The 21,627-nt window shown below is 40.8% G+C and overlaps 1 protein-coding gene across 1 annotated transcript in view; it reads right to left on the reverse strand.

Annotated features, from left to right (window-relative positions):
• SLC13A4 (solute carrier family 13 member 4) overlaps positions 1–15,014 on the reverse strand; it is a 41,539-nt gene extending 26,525 nt beyond the window's left edge. Inside the window, exons 1-5 of the mRNA XM_075342094.1 lie at positions 14,910–15,014; positions 10,743–10,871; positions 2,377–2,513; positions 477–658; positions 163–217 (exon numbers count right to left, since the gene is read on the reverse strand). Of these exons, the coding sequence (XP_075198209.1) occupies positions 163–217; positions 477–658; positions 2,377–2,513; positions 10,743–10,871; positions 14,910–15,011 (605 nt within the window). The 5' untranslated portion in view covers positions 15,012–15,014. The remainder of the gene's footprint in view (positions 1–162; positions 218–476; positions 659–2,376; positions 2,514–10,742; positions 10,872–14,909) is intronic.
• Between the last annotated feature and the right edge of the window lie 6,613 nt (positions 15,015–21,627).

Consider the following 21,627-nt stretch of genomic DNA (forward strand, 5'->3'; position numbering starts at 1 on the left):
TAAGGAGGAAACACCCACTGAGCTCTGAACTTACAGCTCCATAAGTAGGAAACACCCACTGAGCTCTGAACTTACAAGCATTAAGCTGTTTCAGATACATAGTGACAATGCGCTCGTATACATCTTACATTTATTGTGATTCATCCGTTGAGTTCTACTTACTCCTCGTTTATGAAGATGAGCTCTATGGAAGGCGGGCTCTGCTTCTCCTTTCCACCTGCAGAGTCCAATATGAATTTAGAGAATTTAATATACGGTCCAGATATATAAAATGAAATTCATAGATGTCACATGACTGTTCTGCCATCACCGGAGACGCTGGAGACCCCAGGTGGTTGGCATTTGTGGATGGCAGCTTTATTATAGAGCAACTTTAGGGGGGGGAGGGTAAAAAAAAGTATTGTCTTTGATGTTAATGGGATTATTGGTAGAGTTATAAAGTATTAAAAAGTGAAATATTTAGTTCCATAAGTGACCTTTCTGCTGAGTGTTTTCTGGTTCTGTAGATCCATTCACCACAGGTCCCTCATGATCCTCTTCAGCACTCGTCAGCTGCTGCAGAACCGCGTCCACAATGGGCATCACCATAGCCGTGGACGACGTGTTAGAAAGCCACATGGACAGCAGAGCCGTGCAGCACATAAAGCACATCAACAGCCTGGGGAGAAACGCCAGAGAACACTCAGCTCCACAAATCCATATACATAGGGGCAGTATTATAGTAGTTATATTCTTGTACATAGGGGGCAGTATTATAGTAGTTATATTCATGTACATAGGGGCAGTATTATAGTAGTTATATTCTTGTACATAGGGGCAGTATTATAGCAGTTATATTCTTGTACATAGGGGCAGTATTATAGCAGTTATTTTCCTGTACATAGGGGGCAGTATTATAGTAGTTATATTCTTGTACATAGGGGGCAGTATTATAGTAGTTATATTCTTGTACATAGGGGCAGTATTATAGTAGTTATATTCTTGTACATAGGGGCAGTATTATAGTAGTTATATTCTTGTACATAGGGGCAGTATTATAGTAGTTATATTCTTGTATATAGGGGGCAGTATTATAGTAGTTATATTCTTGTATATAGGGGGCAGTATTATAGTAGTTATATTCTTGTACATAGGAGCAGTATTATAGTAGTTATATTCTTGTACATAGGAACAGTATTATAGTAGTTATATTCTTGTACATAGTAGTATTATAGTAGTCATATTATTGTACATAGGAGCAGTATTATAGTAGATATATTCTTGTACATAGGGGCAGTATTATAGTAGATATATTCTTGTACATAGGGGGCAGTATTATAGTAGTTATATTCTTGTACATAGGGGGCAGTATTTTAGTAGTTATATTCTTGTACATGGGGCAGTATTATAGTAGTTATATTCTTGTACATAGGGGCAGTATTATAGTAGTTATATTCTTGTACATAGGGGGCAGTATTATAGTAGTTATATTCTTGTACATAGGGCAGTATTATAGTAGTTATATTCTTGTACATAGGGGCAGTATTATAGTAGCTATATTCTTGTACATAGGGGGCAGTATTATAGCAGTTATATTCTTGTATATAGGGGGCAGTATTATAGTAGTTATATTCTTGTACATAGGGGGCAGTATTATAGTAGTTATATTCTTGTACATGGGGCAGTATTATAGTAGTTATATTCTTGTACATAGGGGGCAGTATTATAGTAGTTATATTCTTGTACATGGGGCAGTATTATAGTAGTTATATTCTTGTGTATAGGGGGCAGTATTATAGCAGTTATATTCTTGTATATAGGGAGCAGTATTATAGTAGTTATATTCTTGTATATAGGAGCAGTATTACAGCAGTTATATTCTTGTACATAGGGGCAGTATTATTGTAGTTATATTCTTGTACATAGGAGCAGTATTATAGTAGTTATATTCTTGTACATAGGGGGCAGTATTATTGTAGTTATATTCTTGTACATAGGGGGCAGTATTATAGTAGTTATATTCTTGTATATAGGGGGCAGTATTATAGCAGTTATATTCTTGTACATAGGGGGCAGTATTATAGTAGTTATATTCTTGTACATAGGGGGCAGTATTATAGTAGTTATACTCTTGTATATAGGGGCAGTATTATAGTAGTTATATTCTTGTACATAGGGGCAGTATTATAGCAGGTATATTCTTGTATATAGGGAGCAGTATTATAGTAGTTATATTCCTGTACATAGGGAGCAGTATTATAGCAGTTATATTCTTGTATATAGGGGGCAGTATTATAGCAGTTATATTCTTGTATATAGGGGGCAGTATTATAGCAGTTATATTATTGTACATAGGAGCAGTATTATAGTACTTCTCCTCCTCTTGCAGGTACTCACATTCCCGGTTTGGCTCCGGACACCATCACCATCCTCAGAGCAATCCTCCTATGCAGATTCCATTTTTCCACCGATGCGGCCAGGCATATCACCCCCATGAGCAGGAGTGTTGTGTTCTTCACATATTCTGCAGCCACCTGTAAGGAAAAACCATCATAAAGGATTGAAGAATGATTGCTTCACAGCTCAGCCTTGCTCAGTGACCTTCTCAATGTCTGTCCTAATCCTCAGTCACTAGATTCTGATATATTATGGGCAGATAAGCGGTTTTACACATGTAGATGGAAAACTTTTGTTTTTCGTGCAATCTGGTATAATAGACCTGGATCTGTTCTGTTTTGCAGCTGCTGTAAAGTGAGATTGCGTTTTTTCTGTACAGTGACATCTAGTGGTCAGTATGAGTATTGCAATATATCTTTACAGATTTTTTTTGATACATAGGACTTTAATAATAAGCCTTTTGGAGCCAGTATCTGGCAGCCTGGTTGCAGGTATAGTCATGTGAGTTATCTGGCGGTGTTTATAGTTGGAGAATTTGCGATTTCTCACGGATGATGAGTTCTTCAGACATCAGAAAACCATTATCTGACCCGAATCTTGTGATCAGTGGGAACAATAAATTTCACGTTAAAGCTTCCAAAGCGAAAGGCGATGGGAGGTCGGAGGAAAAATGTGAGACCATATGTGAAGAAAGACGGCGGAATGGATCCCGGCCACCATTAACACCCCAGACGCCAATCTGCTCATATTTAGCCAGTTGGCGGTGGATTGCGGTTACATAACTATATCCAAAATACACAGTCCTCCTGTATGGGTTAAGCTGGATTAGCAGCACTTTTATCACTGACAACCAGTATTCTTCGGGTCAGGTTTTCAAGCCCCGTCCATTTTTTGATGGGTGACATCATGTCCTCCTCCTAAATTTATACCCCATACCCTTCCCCCATTGTCTGATAGACTCTGCTTCACTGATTCTATTCGGAGGCTGAAAAAAAAAACATAACCAATGTTTCATCCCTTTAGATTTAGTGAAAATGCTAAATAATACCGCCATATAGTGCAGAATATCAATTTTGGGCAGCGCTTGCAAACACATATGCTGGCATAGAAAACATTTAAAAGTCAAAATAGTGCCAAAAAATGGCACCTGACAGACCTCATATAGTAATTCCAACATTGAACACATAATACCGCTATATAGTGCAGAATATCAGTTTTTGGACATTGCTTAGGTATACAAATTCCTGGCATAGAAATCATTTAAAAGTCAAAATAGCGCCAAATAATGGCACCTGACAGACCTCACATAGTAATGCCTACACTGAACACCTAATACCGCCATATAGTGCATAATATCAGTTTTTGACAGCGCTTACATATACAAATCTTGGCATAGAAAATATTTAAAAGTCAATATAACACCAAATAATTACACCTGACAGACCCCACATAGTAATTCCAACATTGAACAAATAATACCGCCATATAGTGCAGAATATCGGTTTTTACATAATAGCGCCATATAGTGCAACAACAATAGTGATACATGGTAATACTATATATACTATATACACAGTGAACAAATAATATAGTGGCATTGTAAAAACAGACTGTATTATGGCCAAGAAACAGAGGTACATATTAATATAATACACACCCTATATAACAGTGAACAAATAATAGTGCTATATAGTGCCAAAGTAAAAATGCGATACAGTGATTTATATTAACACCATACAGACCTTACATAATAGTTATTACGGTGATCATTTAATAGCCCCAAAGTAACAACATAAAATACCCAATATAGTACTGACTACATAATGGTGCCATATGGTGCCAAAGTAAAAATGATATATCGGGACCAAGTCACAGTGATATACATTAGAACCATACAGATTAGACAGTAGTGTTTACAGTGAACATATAATAGTGCCATACAGTACCAAAGTTACATAACACTACACAGACCGTACATAGTGGTGTTTACAGTGAACACATAATAGTGCCATATGGTGCCAAAGTAAAAATGAGATATAGTGCCCAAATAGTAGGAATATATATTAATGCCATATGGGACCTATATAGTAGTGTGTACAGTAAAAACATAAAAATGCTATATACTGCCAAAGTACCACTGATATATTTTTATACCATACAGACTCTACAAAGTATGGCTTATAGTGAATACATAATAGTGCCATACAGTGCCAAAGTAAAAAATGAAATATAGTGCACAAGTAACAGTGATATACACTAGTACTGTACAAAGACAGTACTGTTTACAGTTAACATATAATAGTGCCATACAGTACCAAAGTAAACATTATATATAGTTGCCAAATAATAGGGATATACTGTATATTAATGCCATATTGGATTTATATAGTAGTGCGTTCAGCAAAAACATAAAAGTGCTATATACTGCCAAAGTAACAGTGATATATTTTTATACCATACAGACTCTTAAAAGTAGGGCTTATAGTGAACACATAATAGTGCCATATGATGCCATAGTAATATGTTAACACTACACAGACCATACATATTGGTGTTTCCAGTGAACATATAATAGTGCCATACAGTGCTAAAGTTACATAACACGACACAGACCATACATAGTGGTGTTTACAGTGAACACATAATAGTGCCATATGGTGCCAAAGTAATATAACACTACACAGACCATACATATTGGTGTTTCCAGTGAACATATAATAGTGCCATACAGTGCCAAAGTTACATAACACGACACAGACCATACATAGTGGTGTTTACAGTGAACACATAATAGTGCCATATGGTGCCAAAGTAATATAACACTACAGAGACCATACATATTGGTGTTTACAGTGAACATATAATAGTGCCATACAGTGCCAAAGTTACATAACACTACACAGACCATACATAGTGGTGTTTACAGTGAACACATAATAGTGCCATATGGTGCCAAAGTAAAAATGAGATATAGTGCCCAAATAGTAGGGATATATATTAATGCCATATTGGAACTATTTAATAGTGCTTAGAGTAAAAACATAAAAGTGCTATATAGTGCCAATGTAACACTGATACATTTTTTTACCATAAAGACTACAAAGTAGAATTTATAGTGAACACATAATAGTGCCATATGGTGTCAATACAACATAGCGATATAATGTTCAAGTAACAGCGATATATATTAACACCATAGGAACCTACATAATACACACATAATAGTGTCATATAGTGCACATATAATACTGCTGTTCACCTCAGTATTAGGACCACAGAGGGTTGTGCAATACTGGAGGGGGGCAGGACTATTGATATCTTCTATTTTTTGGGGCTTTGCGCTTTGGGCGGTATGTTATGCACTATATGGACGTTGTCATTCTCCTCTCACTTTCCGTGGATGACGCCATTCTGGACTGATTCCCCCATAAAGCCCTTACAGTAGAGAATGCCGCCCTGTAGGGCACCGCAGTCACCTTGGTGCCGCCCGTGCCACCTTTGCCCCACTGAGATGACCTCATTCCCCGCTCCCCTCCCCACAATACACGGGGAGCTATTTCTAATAAAAAACTTCTTATTCGGGTGGGCAGGATCCCGTGGCTGGAGCTGAATGGCGGCTTTGTTTTCCGTGATCCGTCCGCCGCCCCACTGAGGAAGGAAAAGTTCTGCGCTAATTCTCTGCCTTCTCTTCCAGATCCCGCAGGTTCCCTCTGTAGGTTACAGAATGTCGCTGACCATGGGTGTGGGGAGTAGTAGTCACCAAAATATATCACCCACAGCATATAGCAGCACTTTTCCGTTTACGGCACTATTATATGTGCACCATCTGGCACTATATTATGGATGGTATAGACAGTTATTATTACACTTACATTATATGGCTAATACACTGTCCTGATCTTACCTCTGCAATACAAGTGGATCATTATTACTTTGACATTATATAAAGTACATCATATTGCTATACACTATACAAATAATACCGCCTTATAGCATCCATGTAATAAGAGCCACTTGTATTGCAGAGGTACCAACAGGAAAGAGTATTGTTCCGGTCATATCTCTGTAATACAAGTGGATCATTATAACAATGACATTATAAAAAGTGCATCATACTGCTATACACTGTACAAATAATACCGCCATATAGCATCCATGTAATTAGAGCCACTTCTATTGCAGAGGTACCAACAGGAATGTGTATTGTTCCGGTCATATCTCTGTAATACAAGTGGATCATTATAACAGTGACATTATATAAAGTACATCATATTGCTATACACTGTACAAATAATACCGCCATATAACATCAATGTAAAAAGAGCCACTTGTATTACAGAGGTAAGTACAGTACAGTAATTCCAGTGTTATCTCTGTAATACAAGTGGATCATTATTACATTGACATTATATGAAGTACATACACTGTACAAATAATACCGCCATATAGCATCAGTGTATTAATGAGCCACTTGTATAGCAGAGGTACAAACAGGACAGTATATTGTTCCGGTCTTATTTCTGTACTACAAGCGGATCATTATTACATTGACATTATATAAAGTAAATTATACTGCTATATACTGTACAAATAATACCGCCATATAGCATTGGTGTAATAACAGCCTCTTGTATTATAGAAGTATGGACAGGACAGTATATTATTCCGGTCTCATCTTTATAATACAAGTCGATCATTATTACTTTTACATTATATAATGTAAATTATACTGCTATATACTGTACTAAAAATACCGCCATATATCATCGGTTTAATGAGACACTTGTATTGCAGAGGTACGACCAGGACAGTCTATTGGTCTGGTCTTATCTCTGTAATACAAGTGGATTATTATTATATTGACATTATATAAAGTGCATCATACTGCTATACAATGTACAAATAATGCTGCCATATACTGTAGCATTGGTGAAATAACAATCACTTGTATTACAAAGGTACGACCAGGACAGTATATTGTTCAGGTCTTATCTCTGTAACACAAGTGGATCATTATTACATTCACATTATATAATGTAAATTATACTGCAATACACAGTACAAATAATACCGCCAAATAGCATCAGTGCAATAACAGCCACTTGTTTTGAAGGGGTACAAACAGGACTGTATATTGTTCTGGTCTTATCTCTGTAATGCAAGTGTATCATTATTACATTGACATTATACAAAGTACATCATATTGTTATACACTGTACAAATAATACCGCCATATAGAATCAGTGTGATACATCCCACTTGTTTTCCAGAGGTATGACCAGGACATTATATTTCCCCGATCTTACTTCTGTAATACAAGTAGCTCATTATTACACTGATGCTATATGGCGCTATTATTTGTACAGTGTATAGCAGTATGACGTACTTTATGGCAAAATTCTGATGCACTTTATGGCACTATGTTACGGACGGTATTATTTGTACAGAAAGTCAGTAATTTTAATATTTGGTATTATATGGCATTTTATTGTTGGGGCAGTATTTAATTTTTTATTTAAAGTTCGTCATTATTACATTGACGTTATATGGCGGTATTATTTGTACATAATTAAATTAGGATAATGCAGCACATTGATTCAAATGTGTTTAGGGGTGGTATCTCAGTGTCTCATTAGCTGTATATGGCAGTATTATACACTTTATTGAGGCATAATTTGTGCACTATATGGCATTTAATTATGAATGTCATTGATTCTACACAGAACATCTTCCATTGGCACAATACTGTTAGGCGGTATTATCTAATCATTAAAATGTGTTCATTATTACTTTGATATCATATGCACTTAATGACGGTATTATTTGTGCATTATATGGCACTGTATTATAGATGGTATTATGTCTGCATAGACAACCATTAAATATTACACTGAATTTATATGTCTCTATACTGATGAGCAGTATTATCTCTTCATTATTACATTGAGGTTATATGGCTGTATTATTTGTGCACTATATAGCACTATATTATAGATGGTATTATCTATACATAGACAACCATTTAATAATAACACTGAATTTATATGTCTCTATTACATTGATGTTATATGACGGTATTATTTGTGCACTATATGGCACTATATTATAGATGATATTATCTCTGCATAGACAACCATATAATAACACTGAATTTATATGTCTCTATACTGATGGGTAGTATTATCTCTTCATTATTACATTGATGTTATATGGCGGTATTATTTGTGCACTATATAGCACTATATTATAGATGGTATTATTTCTGCATAGACAACCATTTAATAATAACACTGAATTTATATGTCTCTATTACATTGATATTATATGGCTGTATTATTTGTGCACTATATAGCACTATATTATAGATGGTATTATCTCTGCATAGACAACCATTTAATAATAACACTGAGTTTATATGTCTGTATACTGATGGGCAGTATTATCTCTTCATTATTACATTGAGGTTATATGGCGGTATTATTTGTGCACTATATGGCACTAGATTATAGATAGTATTATCTCTTCATAGACAACCATTTAATAATAACACACTGAATTTATGTCTCTATACTGAAGGGCAGTATTGTCTCTACATTATATTGATGCTATATGGCGGTATTATTTATACATAACTAAATAAAATAATACAGCACACTGATTGAAAATTTGTGTGAGTGAGTGTGTGTGTTTGGGGTCGGGGTTAGCCTGTCAAAGTTACCAGCACACTTGTCACTGACACTATATAGCAGTATTATGCACTTTCTGAAGGTACTATTTGTGCATTATACAAGACTCTTGCAATTCGGCGTATTATTACATTGACATTGAATGACACTTTATCGGCAGGCGGTATTATGCCTGCATTGAAAAAAAGTGTTTAGTATTATATTGACATTATATAGCGCCATTATTTTTCTGCAAATTTATAAATGAATCAAAAATGTGTATTGTGGGTGGGGTTTTGTCTCAAGGCCAACATCATCAATCAGCTCACAGTGTTTAGCAGTATTATGCACCTTTTGGCGGTATTATTGTCACAGCGTTTTGCTCTAGACTCGCACCTCGTGTGGCGCTGTTCACACCGCAGACTGACACTCCTCACCATGCTTTCTCTGGTGCCTCTGAGTTGCACAGACAGGCTCGGGCGTCGTCCAGCTGTGTGCTCATTAGTGATCAGGATAGCAGGAGTTAATTCCTGCTGGTTACCTTATTGATCACATGTTGTTGGAGACCTATCACAGTTACTGCCCGCCTTTTTAAGATGGTGGAGCCTGTCTTCCCATGCCGACTATAGCTTTCTGCTATCCCGGTCCGTGTGCTGTGGAGTTCCTCCTGTCGGCTGGTTGTTTCCTCCCTGCTCTTACTTTCCTCCTTATCACTTGATGTCTGATTACTCTGTGTGAGCGTGCCATATGATAGTTTTGGTTTCTCCTGTTTTTCCTTATCTGTGGCTTCTACCACTCCCGTCCCGGCCTTCCCCTGTGGTTGGGGTATTAGATCAGGGCTGTCCAGGAGCAGGGCAAGGAAGGCGGCCCAGATATCATCACCATCAGAGGTATCTCTGGGATCAGGGACAGCTAGGACCAGTCTAGGAGCTCCGGTCCCCTGTTATCCCATCACACCCAGTGACAATTATTTGTGCACTGTATGGCGCTATTATCTCTATACAGAATGCCATTCACTAGCTTTTGGGCATTGTATAGCACTATATGACCATGGGTGTTTTATTCTTAGTATCAATGGCAACATAGACCATATGGCGGTATATAGGAACAATATGGATCCACTATTCTGGGGTCTTCTTTTATTTTGCCTATATCCTTGGCTGCCCCCCCCCCAGAAGTGCGCTTCTCCCGCACGGCATTCTGGGTAATGTAATAACAAGGTTTATGACATTGTTTAGACTGGGAATCCTGGCGGAGGTTACGCGGAGGTAGCTGGATTTAATCATCTCATCTGTGGAGCTGGAAACAGGAGGGAACAAGGCCAAAGACCCGGGGTCGGGATCCGTCTGTAACTAAGGAGTCGCCAGAGCCGCAGAACATTCCCAGAATTCCATGTTCTCAATTACCGCCATCACGTGCCACTGCCCAGGAGTGCATCCTGGGTAATTCCTGGCTATATAGCCATATAGTACATATATACATATATTATAATGCAGAAATAGGGAGAAATTGCACCTTTCTTTTGCAGTGGCCTCTAGTGGAGAAGTGTGGTATTACACACTGTCCATTCAAACACATAGGAGATTATGTCATACACGGTCGTGTTGAGTCCTCCACAGAGGGAGACACTCTTTACACTGTGAGGGGAAGAAGACACCTGTGAAGTATGAACAGACATGTCCTAATCTGAGTGTATCTCACCTCACTGGATTTTAGAACCCCAAAAAGTGGGAAGAGGAATGCGGGAACCAAGGCAGCAGCTCCGAGGGGAACGGCCTCCGACACCCAATATACGGCGGTCACTATGAGGACGTAGGCGCAGGAGGATTCCTATAACAAGAAGGAAAACCCAAAATACAGAGATATGGGTCAAAATCAGTACCTATACATTACTAGCTCTACCTACATGGTATATAACGGGTTAATAATGATATATAATATATGGAGAGGAGATCAGATGTGTCACCTATGGCTCACAGGACAGGTACTGCTCTCCCCCATTACCCAATAATTACCCAGTTGTCATATTGGGCCATTATAGAGCGTCATGTATTGTCTGCCGAAAGGAACCAGTGTTAACATTGCCATCCATAATAGCCCCATTACAGTGCCAATCATAATGCCCCCATTACAGTGCCATCCATAATGCCCCCATTACAGTGCCATCCATAATAGCCCCATTACAGTGCCATCCATAATAGCCCCATTACAGTGCCATCCATAATACCCCCATTACAGTGCCATCCATAATAGCCCCATTACAGTGCCATCCATAATAGCCCCATTACAGTGCCATCCATAATAGCCCCATTACAGTGCCATCCATAATACCCCCATTACAGTGCCATCCATAATAGCCCCATTACAGTGCCATCCATAATAGCCCCATTACAGTGCCATCCATAATACCCCCATTACAGTGCCATCCATAATAGCCCCATTACAGTGCCATCCATAATGCCCCCATTACAGTGCCATCCATAATGCGCCCATTACAGTGCCATCCATAATAGCCCCATTACAGTGCCATCCATAATAGCCCCATTACAGTGCCATCCATAATACCCCCATTACAGTGCCATCCATAATAGCCCCATTACAGTGCCATCCATAATAGCCCCATTACAGTGCCATCCATAATACCCCCATTACAGTGCCATCCATAATAGCCCCATTACAGTGCCATCCATAATACCCCCATTACAGTGCCATCCATAATACCCCCATTACAGTGCCATCCATAATAGCCCCATTACAGTGCCATCCATAATAGCCCCATTACAGTGCCATCCATAATAGCCCCATTACAGTGCCATCCATAATACCCCCATTACAGTGCCATCCATAATAGCCCCATTACAGTGCCATCCATAATAGCCCCATTACAGTGCCATCCATAATACCCCCATTACAGTGCCATCCATAATAGCCCCATTACAGTGCCATCCATAATAGCCCCATTACAGTGCCATCCATAATGCCCCCATTACAGTGCCATCCATAATGCCCCCATTACAGTGCCATCCATAATAGCCCCATTACAGTGCCATCCATAATAGCCCCATTACAGTGCCAATCATAATAGCCCCATTACAGTGCCATCCATAATACCCCCATTACAGTGCCATCCATAATAGCCCCATTACAGTGCCAATCATAATAGCCCCATTACAGTGCCATCCATAATAGCCCCATTACAGTGCCATCCATAATAGCCCCATTACAGTGCCATCCATAATAGCCCCATTACAGTGCCAATCATAATAGCCCCATTACAGTGCCATTCTTCATTTCCCCATTACAGTGCCATCCATAATAGCCCCATTACAGTGCCAATCATAATAGCCCCATTACAGTGCCATTCTTCATTTCCCCATCACAGTGCCATCCATAATAGCCCCATTACAGTGCCATCCATAATAGCCCCATTACAGTGCCATCCATAATAGCCCCATTACAGTGCCATCCATAATAGCCCCATTACAGTGCCAATCATAATAGCCCCATTACAGTGCCATTCTTCATTTCCCCATTACAGTGCCATCCATAATAGCCCCATTACAGTGCCAATCATAATAGCCCCATTACAGTGCCATTCTTCATTTCCCCATCACAGTGCCATCCATAATAGCCCCATTACAGTGCCATCCATAATACCCCCATTACAGTGCCATCCATAATGCCGCCATTACAGTGCCATCCATAATGCCGCCATTACAGTGCCATCCATAATACCCCCATTACAGTGCCATCCATAATACCCCCATTACAGTGCCATCCATAATACCCCCATTACAGTGCCATCCATAATGCCGCCATTACAGTGCCATCCATAATGCCCCCATTACAGTGCCATCCTTAATAGCCCCATTACAGTGCCATCCATAATGCCACCATTACAGTGCCATCCATAATGCCCCCATTACAGTGCCATCCATAATACCCCCATTACCGTGCCATCCATAATACCCCCATTACAGTGCCAATCATAATGCCCCCATTACAGTGCCATCCATAATACCCCCATTACAGTGCCATCCATAATAGCCCCATTACAGTGCCAATCATAATACCCCCATTACAGTGCCTCCATAATATTCCCATTACAGTGCCATTCAGAATGTACCCATTACAGTGCCACCCACAATGCCCCATTAGTGTGCCATCCACAATGCCATCCTTACAGTACCATTCACAAAGCCCACATTATAGTGCCCCTATTACAGTGCCTTCTACAATGCTTCAATTACAGTGCCATTCATACCACCCCCATTACAGTGCCACCCATAATTTCCACATTACAGTGTTATGCATGGTGTCCCCATTAAAGTGCCATCCATACCTTCATTACATGGCCATCCATAATAATAATAATAATTTTATTCATTTATATAGCGCTATTATTTCCACAGCGCTTTACATACATTGGCATTACAGTGCCATCTACAATGCCTCCATCACAGTGCCATTCACAATGTGCCCATTACAGTGCCATCCACAATGCCCCTATTACAGTGTCATTCACAATGTGCCCATTACAGTGCCATCCACAATGTTGCCATTACATTGCCATTGACAATGTGCCCATTTCAGTGCCATTGACAATGTGCCCATTACAGTGCCATTCACAATGTGCCCATTACAGTGCCATTGACAATGTGCCCATTACAGTGCCATTCACAATGTGCCCATTACAGTACCATCCACAATGCTTATTACAGTGCCATTCACAATGTGCCCATTACAGTGCCATTCGCAATGTGCCCATTACAGTGCCATCCACAATGCTTATTACAGTGCCATTCACAATGTGCCCATTACATTGCCATTCCCAATGTGCCCATTACAGTGCCATTTATAATGTGCCCATTACAGTGCCATTTATAATGTCCCCATTACAGAGTCATCCACAATGCCCCTATTACAGTGCCATTCATAATGTGCCCATTACAGTGCCATTCACAATGTGCCCATTACAGTGCCATTCACAATGCCCCCATTACAGTACCCTTTACAATGTGCCCATTACAGTGCCATTCACAATGTGCCCATTACAGTACCATCCACAATGCTTATTACAGTGCCATTCACAATGTGCCCATTACAGTGCCATTCACAATGTGCCCATTACAGTGCCATCCACAATGCTTATTACAGTGCCATTCACAATGTGCCCATTACATTGCCATTCCCAATGTGCCCATTACAGTGCCATTTATAATGTCCCCATTACAGTGCCATTTATAATGTCCCCATTACAGAGTCATCCACAATGCCCCTATTACAGTGCCATTCATAATGTGCCCATTACAGTGCCATTCACAATGCCCCCATTACAGTACCCTTTACAATGTGCCCATTACAGTGTCATTCACAATGTCACCATTACATTGCCATCCACAATGTCCCCATTACAGTGCCATTCATAATGATTCCATAAAAGTGCCGTCCACAGCACCCTTATAATAACAAGGCCATCCACAATGTCCTTATACTAGTACCATCCATAACACCCTCCTATCATTGTTGACCAAAGTGTCTCTAGAAGAATAGGGTCCTCATTACAGTGTCTGTATAACAGTGCCATCTATACTGGCCAAGACATGTTTGGCCAATAACAGTGTCAATCTAAACATCACAACTACAGTGTCCCCCCATAATGCCCCCATTACGGTGCCATCCAGTCACATCTCACAGTACCCTTATAACATTGCCGTCCATAGAGCCCCATGACTGTGCTCGTCAGTCTTGACCCGTTCTTTGTTTTGGGGCGCACCCGATTGTGCACCCCCTGATTGCTGTCATGGTTTGGGGGGGCACAGGGCGTGATCCCGAGTAATAAAAAGTGGTCGTAAGTCTGATACTTACACTGCTGGGGTGCAGAAGGGGGAGGGGGAGCAGTAGGAGGGGGATGGAGATGACCAGGACCAGGTTCTTGGATCGCATAAGTTGGGTCCACACCCCCGCCATCCTGGTCCGGTGGTAGCAGAGCGGGCGTCTGTCCCGAATCATGAAGGCTCACCGGTGGATTTTCTTCTAAGTCTCTCTTCTCGAAATCCTGTGACGCCCATTAATCCTTTGCTCGTTTCTCCCCCACAAACTCTGGGACTTAGGTGGGACTTGTTAGCATTTTGTTAAATACATTGTCAAGGTTACTATTCTTAGGGATTAAAAAACAAAAAAAAAAATCCCGTAATCCTAAATTAACTGCTCCCCTAATGTATATGAGGCGGTCGGGGCGGTGAGCTCTCCACCTTCATTACTCATTCAGCAAATTAGGTTATAACTTTTTATATATTTATAATTTATAATAAAAAAGAAAAACTAAAAAATGAACAAATAAAAAAACGAAGAAAACAAAAGTAAAACTTAATAAATGGAAAGAAAAAAACATGTAAATAAAAGTAATGCAAAAATTCAACTAATAAATGGATAATCTAAAATAAAAGAAAACCTTAAAAAATTAACAATCTAAAACAAATACTTGAAAAAAGAAAAAAAAAAGTTAAAAAAATATAGTGGGAAAAATAAATGAATTAAAAAAGCCAATAAGGAGGGGAAAAAATAAAACAAAAACTTCATATAATGGACTTTGGATTCTGGCGATATGGACAGTTAGTATCTCAGCATAACTAGTGATGAGCGAGCACTGCCATGCTCAAGGGCTTGTTTCGAGTGCCGAGAACCCAAGCATGGTAGTGCCCACTCATCACTAGTTACCAGTACTGAGCACCCGAGCCTGGTAGTGCCCGCTCATCACTAGTTACCAGTACTGAGCACCCGAGCATTGTAGTGCCCGCTCATCACTAGTTACCAGTACTGAGCACCCGAGCATTGTAGTGCCCGCTCATCACTAGTTACCAGTACTGAGCACCCGAGCCTGGTAGTGCTCGCTCATCACTAGTTACCAGTACTGAGCACCCGAGCATGGTAGTGCCCGCTCATCACTAGTTACCAGTACTGAGCACCCGAGCCTGGTAGTGCCCACTCATCACTAGTTACCAGTACTGAGCACCTGAGCATGGTAGTGCCCGCTCATCACTAGTTACGAGTACTGAGCACCCGAGCCTGGTAGTGCCCGCTCATCACTAGTTACCAGTACTGAGCACCCGAGCCTGGTAGTGCCCGCTCATCACTAGTTACCAGTACTGAGCACCCGAGCATTGTAGTGCCCGCTCATCACTAGTTACCAGTACTGAGCACCCGAGCCTGGTAGTGCCCGCTCATCACTAGTTACCAGTACCGAGCACCCGAGCCTGGTAGTGCCCACTCATCACTAGTTAAAACCATATACAGTGCCTTGCGAAACTATTCGTCCCCCTTGATTTCTTCAACCTTTTCCCACATTTCAGGCTTCAAACATAAAGATAAAAATGTTAATGTTCTGGTCAAGAATCAACAACAAGTGACACAATTGTGAAGTTGAACGAAATTTATTGCTTATTTTAAACTTTTGTAAAAAAATAAATAACTGAAAATTGGGGCGTGCAATATTATTCATCCCCTGTAAGGTAATACTTTGCAGCACCACCTTTTGCTGCGATTACAGCTGCAGTCTCTTGGGGTATGTGTCTATCAGTTTTGCACATGGAGAGACTGAAATTCTCGCCCATTCTTCCTTTGTACTGAGTGAGGTTGGATGGCGAGCGTTTGTGAACAGCAGTTTTCAGCTCTTTCCACAGATTCTCGATTGGGTTCAGGTCTGGACTGTGACTTGGCCATTCTAACACCTGGATACGGTTATTTGTGAACCATTCCATTGTAGATTTTGCTTTATGTTTGGGATCATTGTCTTGTTGGAAGACAAATCTCCGTCCCAGTCTCAGGTCTTTTACAGACTCCAACAGGTTTTCTTCAAGAATGATCCTGTATTTGGCTCCATCCATATTCCCATCAATTTTAACCATCTTCCCTGTCCCTGCTGAAAAAAAGCAGGCCCAAACCATGATGCTGCCACCACCATGTTTGACAGTGGGGATGGTGTGTGCAGGGTGATGAGCTGTGTTGCTTTTACGCCAAACATATCGTTTGGCATTGTGCCTAAATAGTTTGATTTTGGTTTCACCTGACCAGAGCACCTTCTCCACATGTTTGGTGTCTCCAGGTGGCTTGTGACAAACTTTAAACTACACTTTTTATGGATATCTTTGAGAAATGGCTTTCTTCTTGCCACTCTTCCATAAAGGCCAGATTTGTGCAGTGTACGACTGATTGTTGTGCTATGGACAGACTCTCCGACCTCCGCTGTAGATCTTTGCAGATCATCCAGAGGGATCATGGGCCTCTTGGCTGCATCTCTGATCAGTCTTCTCCTTGTGTGAGATGACAGTTTGGATGGACGGCCGGGTCTTGGTGGATTTGCAGTGGTATGATCCTCCTTCCATTTCAATATGATCGCTTGCACAGTGCTTCTTGGGATGTTTAAAGTTCTGGTAATCTTTTTGTAACCAAGTCCGGCTTTAAACTTCTCCACAACAGTATCACGGACCTGCCTGTTGTGTTCCTTGGTCTTCATGATACTCTCTGCGCTTTACACAGAACCCTGAGACTATCACAGAGCAGGTGCATTTATACGGAGACTTGATTACACACAGGGGCTTATATTTATCATCATCAGTCATTTAGGACAACATTGCATCATTCAGAGATCCTCAATGAACTTCTGGAGTGAGTTTGCTGCACTGAAAGTAAAGGGGATGAATAATATTGCACGCCCCAATTTTCAGTTTATTCTTTTTTTACAAAAGTTTAACATAAGCAATAAATATCGTTCAACTTTACTTTACAATTGTGTCCACTTGTTGTTGATTCTTCACCATAAAATTGACATTTTTATCTTTATGTTTGAAGCCTGAAATGTGGGAAAAGGTTGAAAAATTCAAGGGGGCTGAATACTTTTGCAAGGCACTGTATAAGTGCTAAAAAATGGAGAATCAAAACATGATAAATCTAAGGAAGCGAAAGAGAAAAAGTGAAGAAAAAAAATAAAAAACACAACCTAAGAAAGCTAGAAAAAAACTAAAACAATGGACAACCTAAAAACAAATAATTAAAAAAAAAATAAATAAAAAAGTTCAAAACCTATAAGAAATATAAAAAACTAAAAGGGGAAAAAGAAAACAAAAAATGAAATAAAAAGTACAATATAAGAAAACAAAAGAAGAAAAACTCAAAGAAAATTTCAATCTAAAGTAATAGCCTAAGAAAGCAGAAGAATAGGAAGCAAAAATGGACAACCTAAAATAAAAAGTTAAAAAATAACTATAAAATAAAAAATCGAAAGTAAAACTCATAACATGAAAAACCTAAGAAAACAAGAGAGGAAAATCCTACAGAAATTTATAACATAAAACAAATTATTAAAAGATAAACTGGAAAAATTAAAAAAGAATCCCTTAAATAAAAATCTCTCAATGGGTTATAGGGCACACTGTGTTTACACTACTTAGAAAAAATTCTAGATATTTGTTTTTTGGGTCAAATTTTAGGAAAAAAAAAAAAGTTCCATCTCCAGTGATATTTTATCAGGACAGTAGAATATTTAAGTAGAAGCAGCAATGGTGATCTCCTCATCTCAAATAATTTATTGAAGCAAAACCCAACACCAGGGGGTGTTTACCCCCCACGCCCAAAATGTCGCTGTCTCAATAACTTGTCATGTGGCCTTGAGCATCATTTCCAGCAGACAACGGAGCCTCCTGCTGGTCACAAGTGGAGTTATTGTCTGCGGAGGCATGGCATCCCATTCTTCATGAAGAGTGGCCCTCAGGTCATTGAGGTTTTGCGGTATAGAGTTATGACCTCTACTCGATGACTCAGCTTCTCACATAGGTTTTCTATGGGATTCAGATCTGGAGAAAGTGCAGCCGCTGCATTTGAGGTTCCCCCAGTCTCCAGCAGCCATTCCCGAAGGATACGACCTTGATGAGCTGAAGCATTGTCATCCATTAAGATGACATTAGTTCAGTGCTGTTCATGCAGAGGCAGAATGACTGGATTAATGATGTTACTCCATTTGTAGGGGCTGTCACTGTACCTTTCACACAGTGTAGGGCAGTTCTATTCTGACTAGGCACTCTAGCCCACACTAACACCACCACCACCAATGGCTCATCTGGTGACCGCAGTGGCTGATGCATAGCGCTGTCCTTGATGTCTCATTGGCAGCCATCATTTATGCTCAGCGTGAATTAACTTTCATCAGTGAAAAGCGTTTAGGTCCACTGGTCCGTGGTCCAGTGAAGATTATGTCTGTGCCTGGGGGTGTGGTCAGGTACATAGATGACGTCTGTGCCTGGTGATGTGGTCAGGAACGTAGATGATACCTGTGCCTGGTGGTGTGGTCAGGTGCATAGATGACACCTGTGCCTGGTGATATGGTCAGGAACGTAGATGATGTCTGTGCCTGGTGGTGTGGTCAGGTACATAGATGACGCCTGTGCCTGGTGGTGTGGTCACTACATAGATGACGCCTGTGCCTGGTGGTGTGGTCAGGTACGTAGATGACGCCTGTGCCTGGTGGTGTGGTCAGGTACATAGATGACACCTGTGCCTGGTGGTGTGGTCAGGTACGTAGATGACGCCTGTGCCTGGTGGTGTGGTCAGGTACATAGATGACACCTGTGCCTGGTGGTGTGGTCAGGTACGTAGCTGACACCTGTGCCTGGTGATGTGGTCAGGAACGTAGATGATGCCTGTGCCTGGTGGTGTGGTCAGGTACATAGATGACACCTGTGCCTGGTGATGTGGTCAGGAACGTAGATGATGCCTGTGCCTGGTGGTGTGGTCTGATACATAGATGACACCTGTGCCTGATGATGTGGTCAGGTACATAGATGACACCTGTGGCTGGTGATGTGGTCAGGAACGTAGATGATGCCTGGGCCTGGTGGTGTGGTCAGGTACGTAGATGATGCCTGTGCCTGGTGGTGTGGTCAGGTACATAGATGACGCCTGTGCCTGGTGGTGTGGTCAGGTACATAGATGACGCCTGTGCCTGGTGGTGTGGTCAGGTACATAGATTACGCCTGTGCCTGGTAGTGTCGTCAGGAACTTGCAGGTTGTCTAGCTCGTAGACGACACTGATGGAAATGATTTTGAATGGTCTGACATGACACTGGGGGGGCCTCTCACTTTCCTTAAATGTGCCTGGAGTTGTGTGGCAGTCAGCATCCGGTTCTGAAGAACATTGTTCACAATGAAGCGGTCTTCAATGTGGGATATGGCTAAAGGACATCCACTTCTCTGCCTTTATGTGACTCTTCCAGTCTCTCTGTGTCTCTGTACAACCTGCTTGTGACACTCTGTGATGCTCTAAGCTCTAACTTCCGTCTGAGAAAATCCAAGTTGAAGCCTCGCAATGGAGCGATACTGCTGATCAATTATTAGGTGTCGTCTGGGTCTCATACCAATTTTAATTGAACCCCAACATTTATGGGGCGATTCATGGATCAAACACCTGTTGTGAATTTTGCCATTAGGCTCCTTGTTAGAGAACAGCAGGTTGTGCAAACGTCCTGAAACATTGAACAGTTGGACATGAGCATCCAAAAATGCACAGTGGGTCACATTATGTTCACCTGAAAAGGTCTTATCCTGTAGTTTCACCCAAAGGCCAAATATCCGGAACTTTTTGTCAGACGTGTATAATGGTCTGATTGGGCTGTCCACAGGATATGCAATAAATATCTGATAGATTGCATATCCAGAGAGCTCACCAGAGGCTTCATATTCATGAGGTCTCACCAGAGGTCTCATATTCCAGAGGTCTCACCATAGCTCTCATATTCCAGAGGTCTCATCCAAGGTCTCATATTCCAGAAGTCTCATATTCCAGAGATCTCACCCGAGGTCTCATACTCCAGAGGTCTCATATTCCAGAGGTCTCACCCGAGGTCTCATACTCCAGAGGTCTCATATTCTAGAGATCTCACCAGAGTTCTCATATTCCAGAGGTCTCACCCGAGGTCTCATACTCCAGAGGTCTCATATTCTAGAGATCTCACCAGAGGTCTCATATTCCAGAGGTCTCACCCGAGGTCTCATACTCCAGAGGTCTCATATTCTAGAGATCTCACCAGAGGTCTCATATTCCAAAGGTCTCACCCGAGGTCTCATACTCCAGAGGTCTCATATTCTAGAGATCTCACCAGAGGTCTCATACTCCAGAGGTCTCATATTCTAGAGATCTCACCAGAGGTCTCATATTCCAGAGGTCTCACCCGAGGTCTCATACTCCAGAGGTCTCATATTCTAGAGATCTCACCAGAGGTCTCATATTCCAGAGGTCTCACCCGAGGTCTCATACTCCAGAGGTTTGATATTCTAGAGATCTCACCAGAGGTCTCATATTCCAGAGGTCTCACCCGAGGTCTCATACTCCAGAGGTCTCATATTCTAGAGATCTCACCAGAGGTCTCATACTCCAGAGGTCTCATATTCTAGAGATCTCACCAGAGGTCTCATATTCCAGAGGTCTCACCCGAGGTCTCATACTCCAGAGGTCTCATATTCTAGAGATCTCACCAGAGGTCTCATATTCCAGAGGTCTCACCCGAGGTCTCATACTCCAGAGGTTTGATATTCT

Source organism: Anomaloglossus baeobatrachus, chromosome 4, assembly GCF_048569485.1.
Source record: "Anomaloglossus baeobatrachus isolate aAnoBae1 chromosome 4, aAnoBae1.hap1, whole genome shotgun sequence".
NCBI classification, from domain to species: Eukaryota; Metazoa; Chordata; class Amphibia; order Anura; family Aromobatidae; genus Anomaloglossus; species Anomaloglossus baeobatrachus.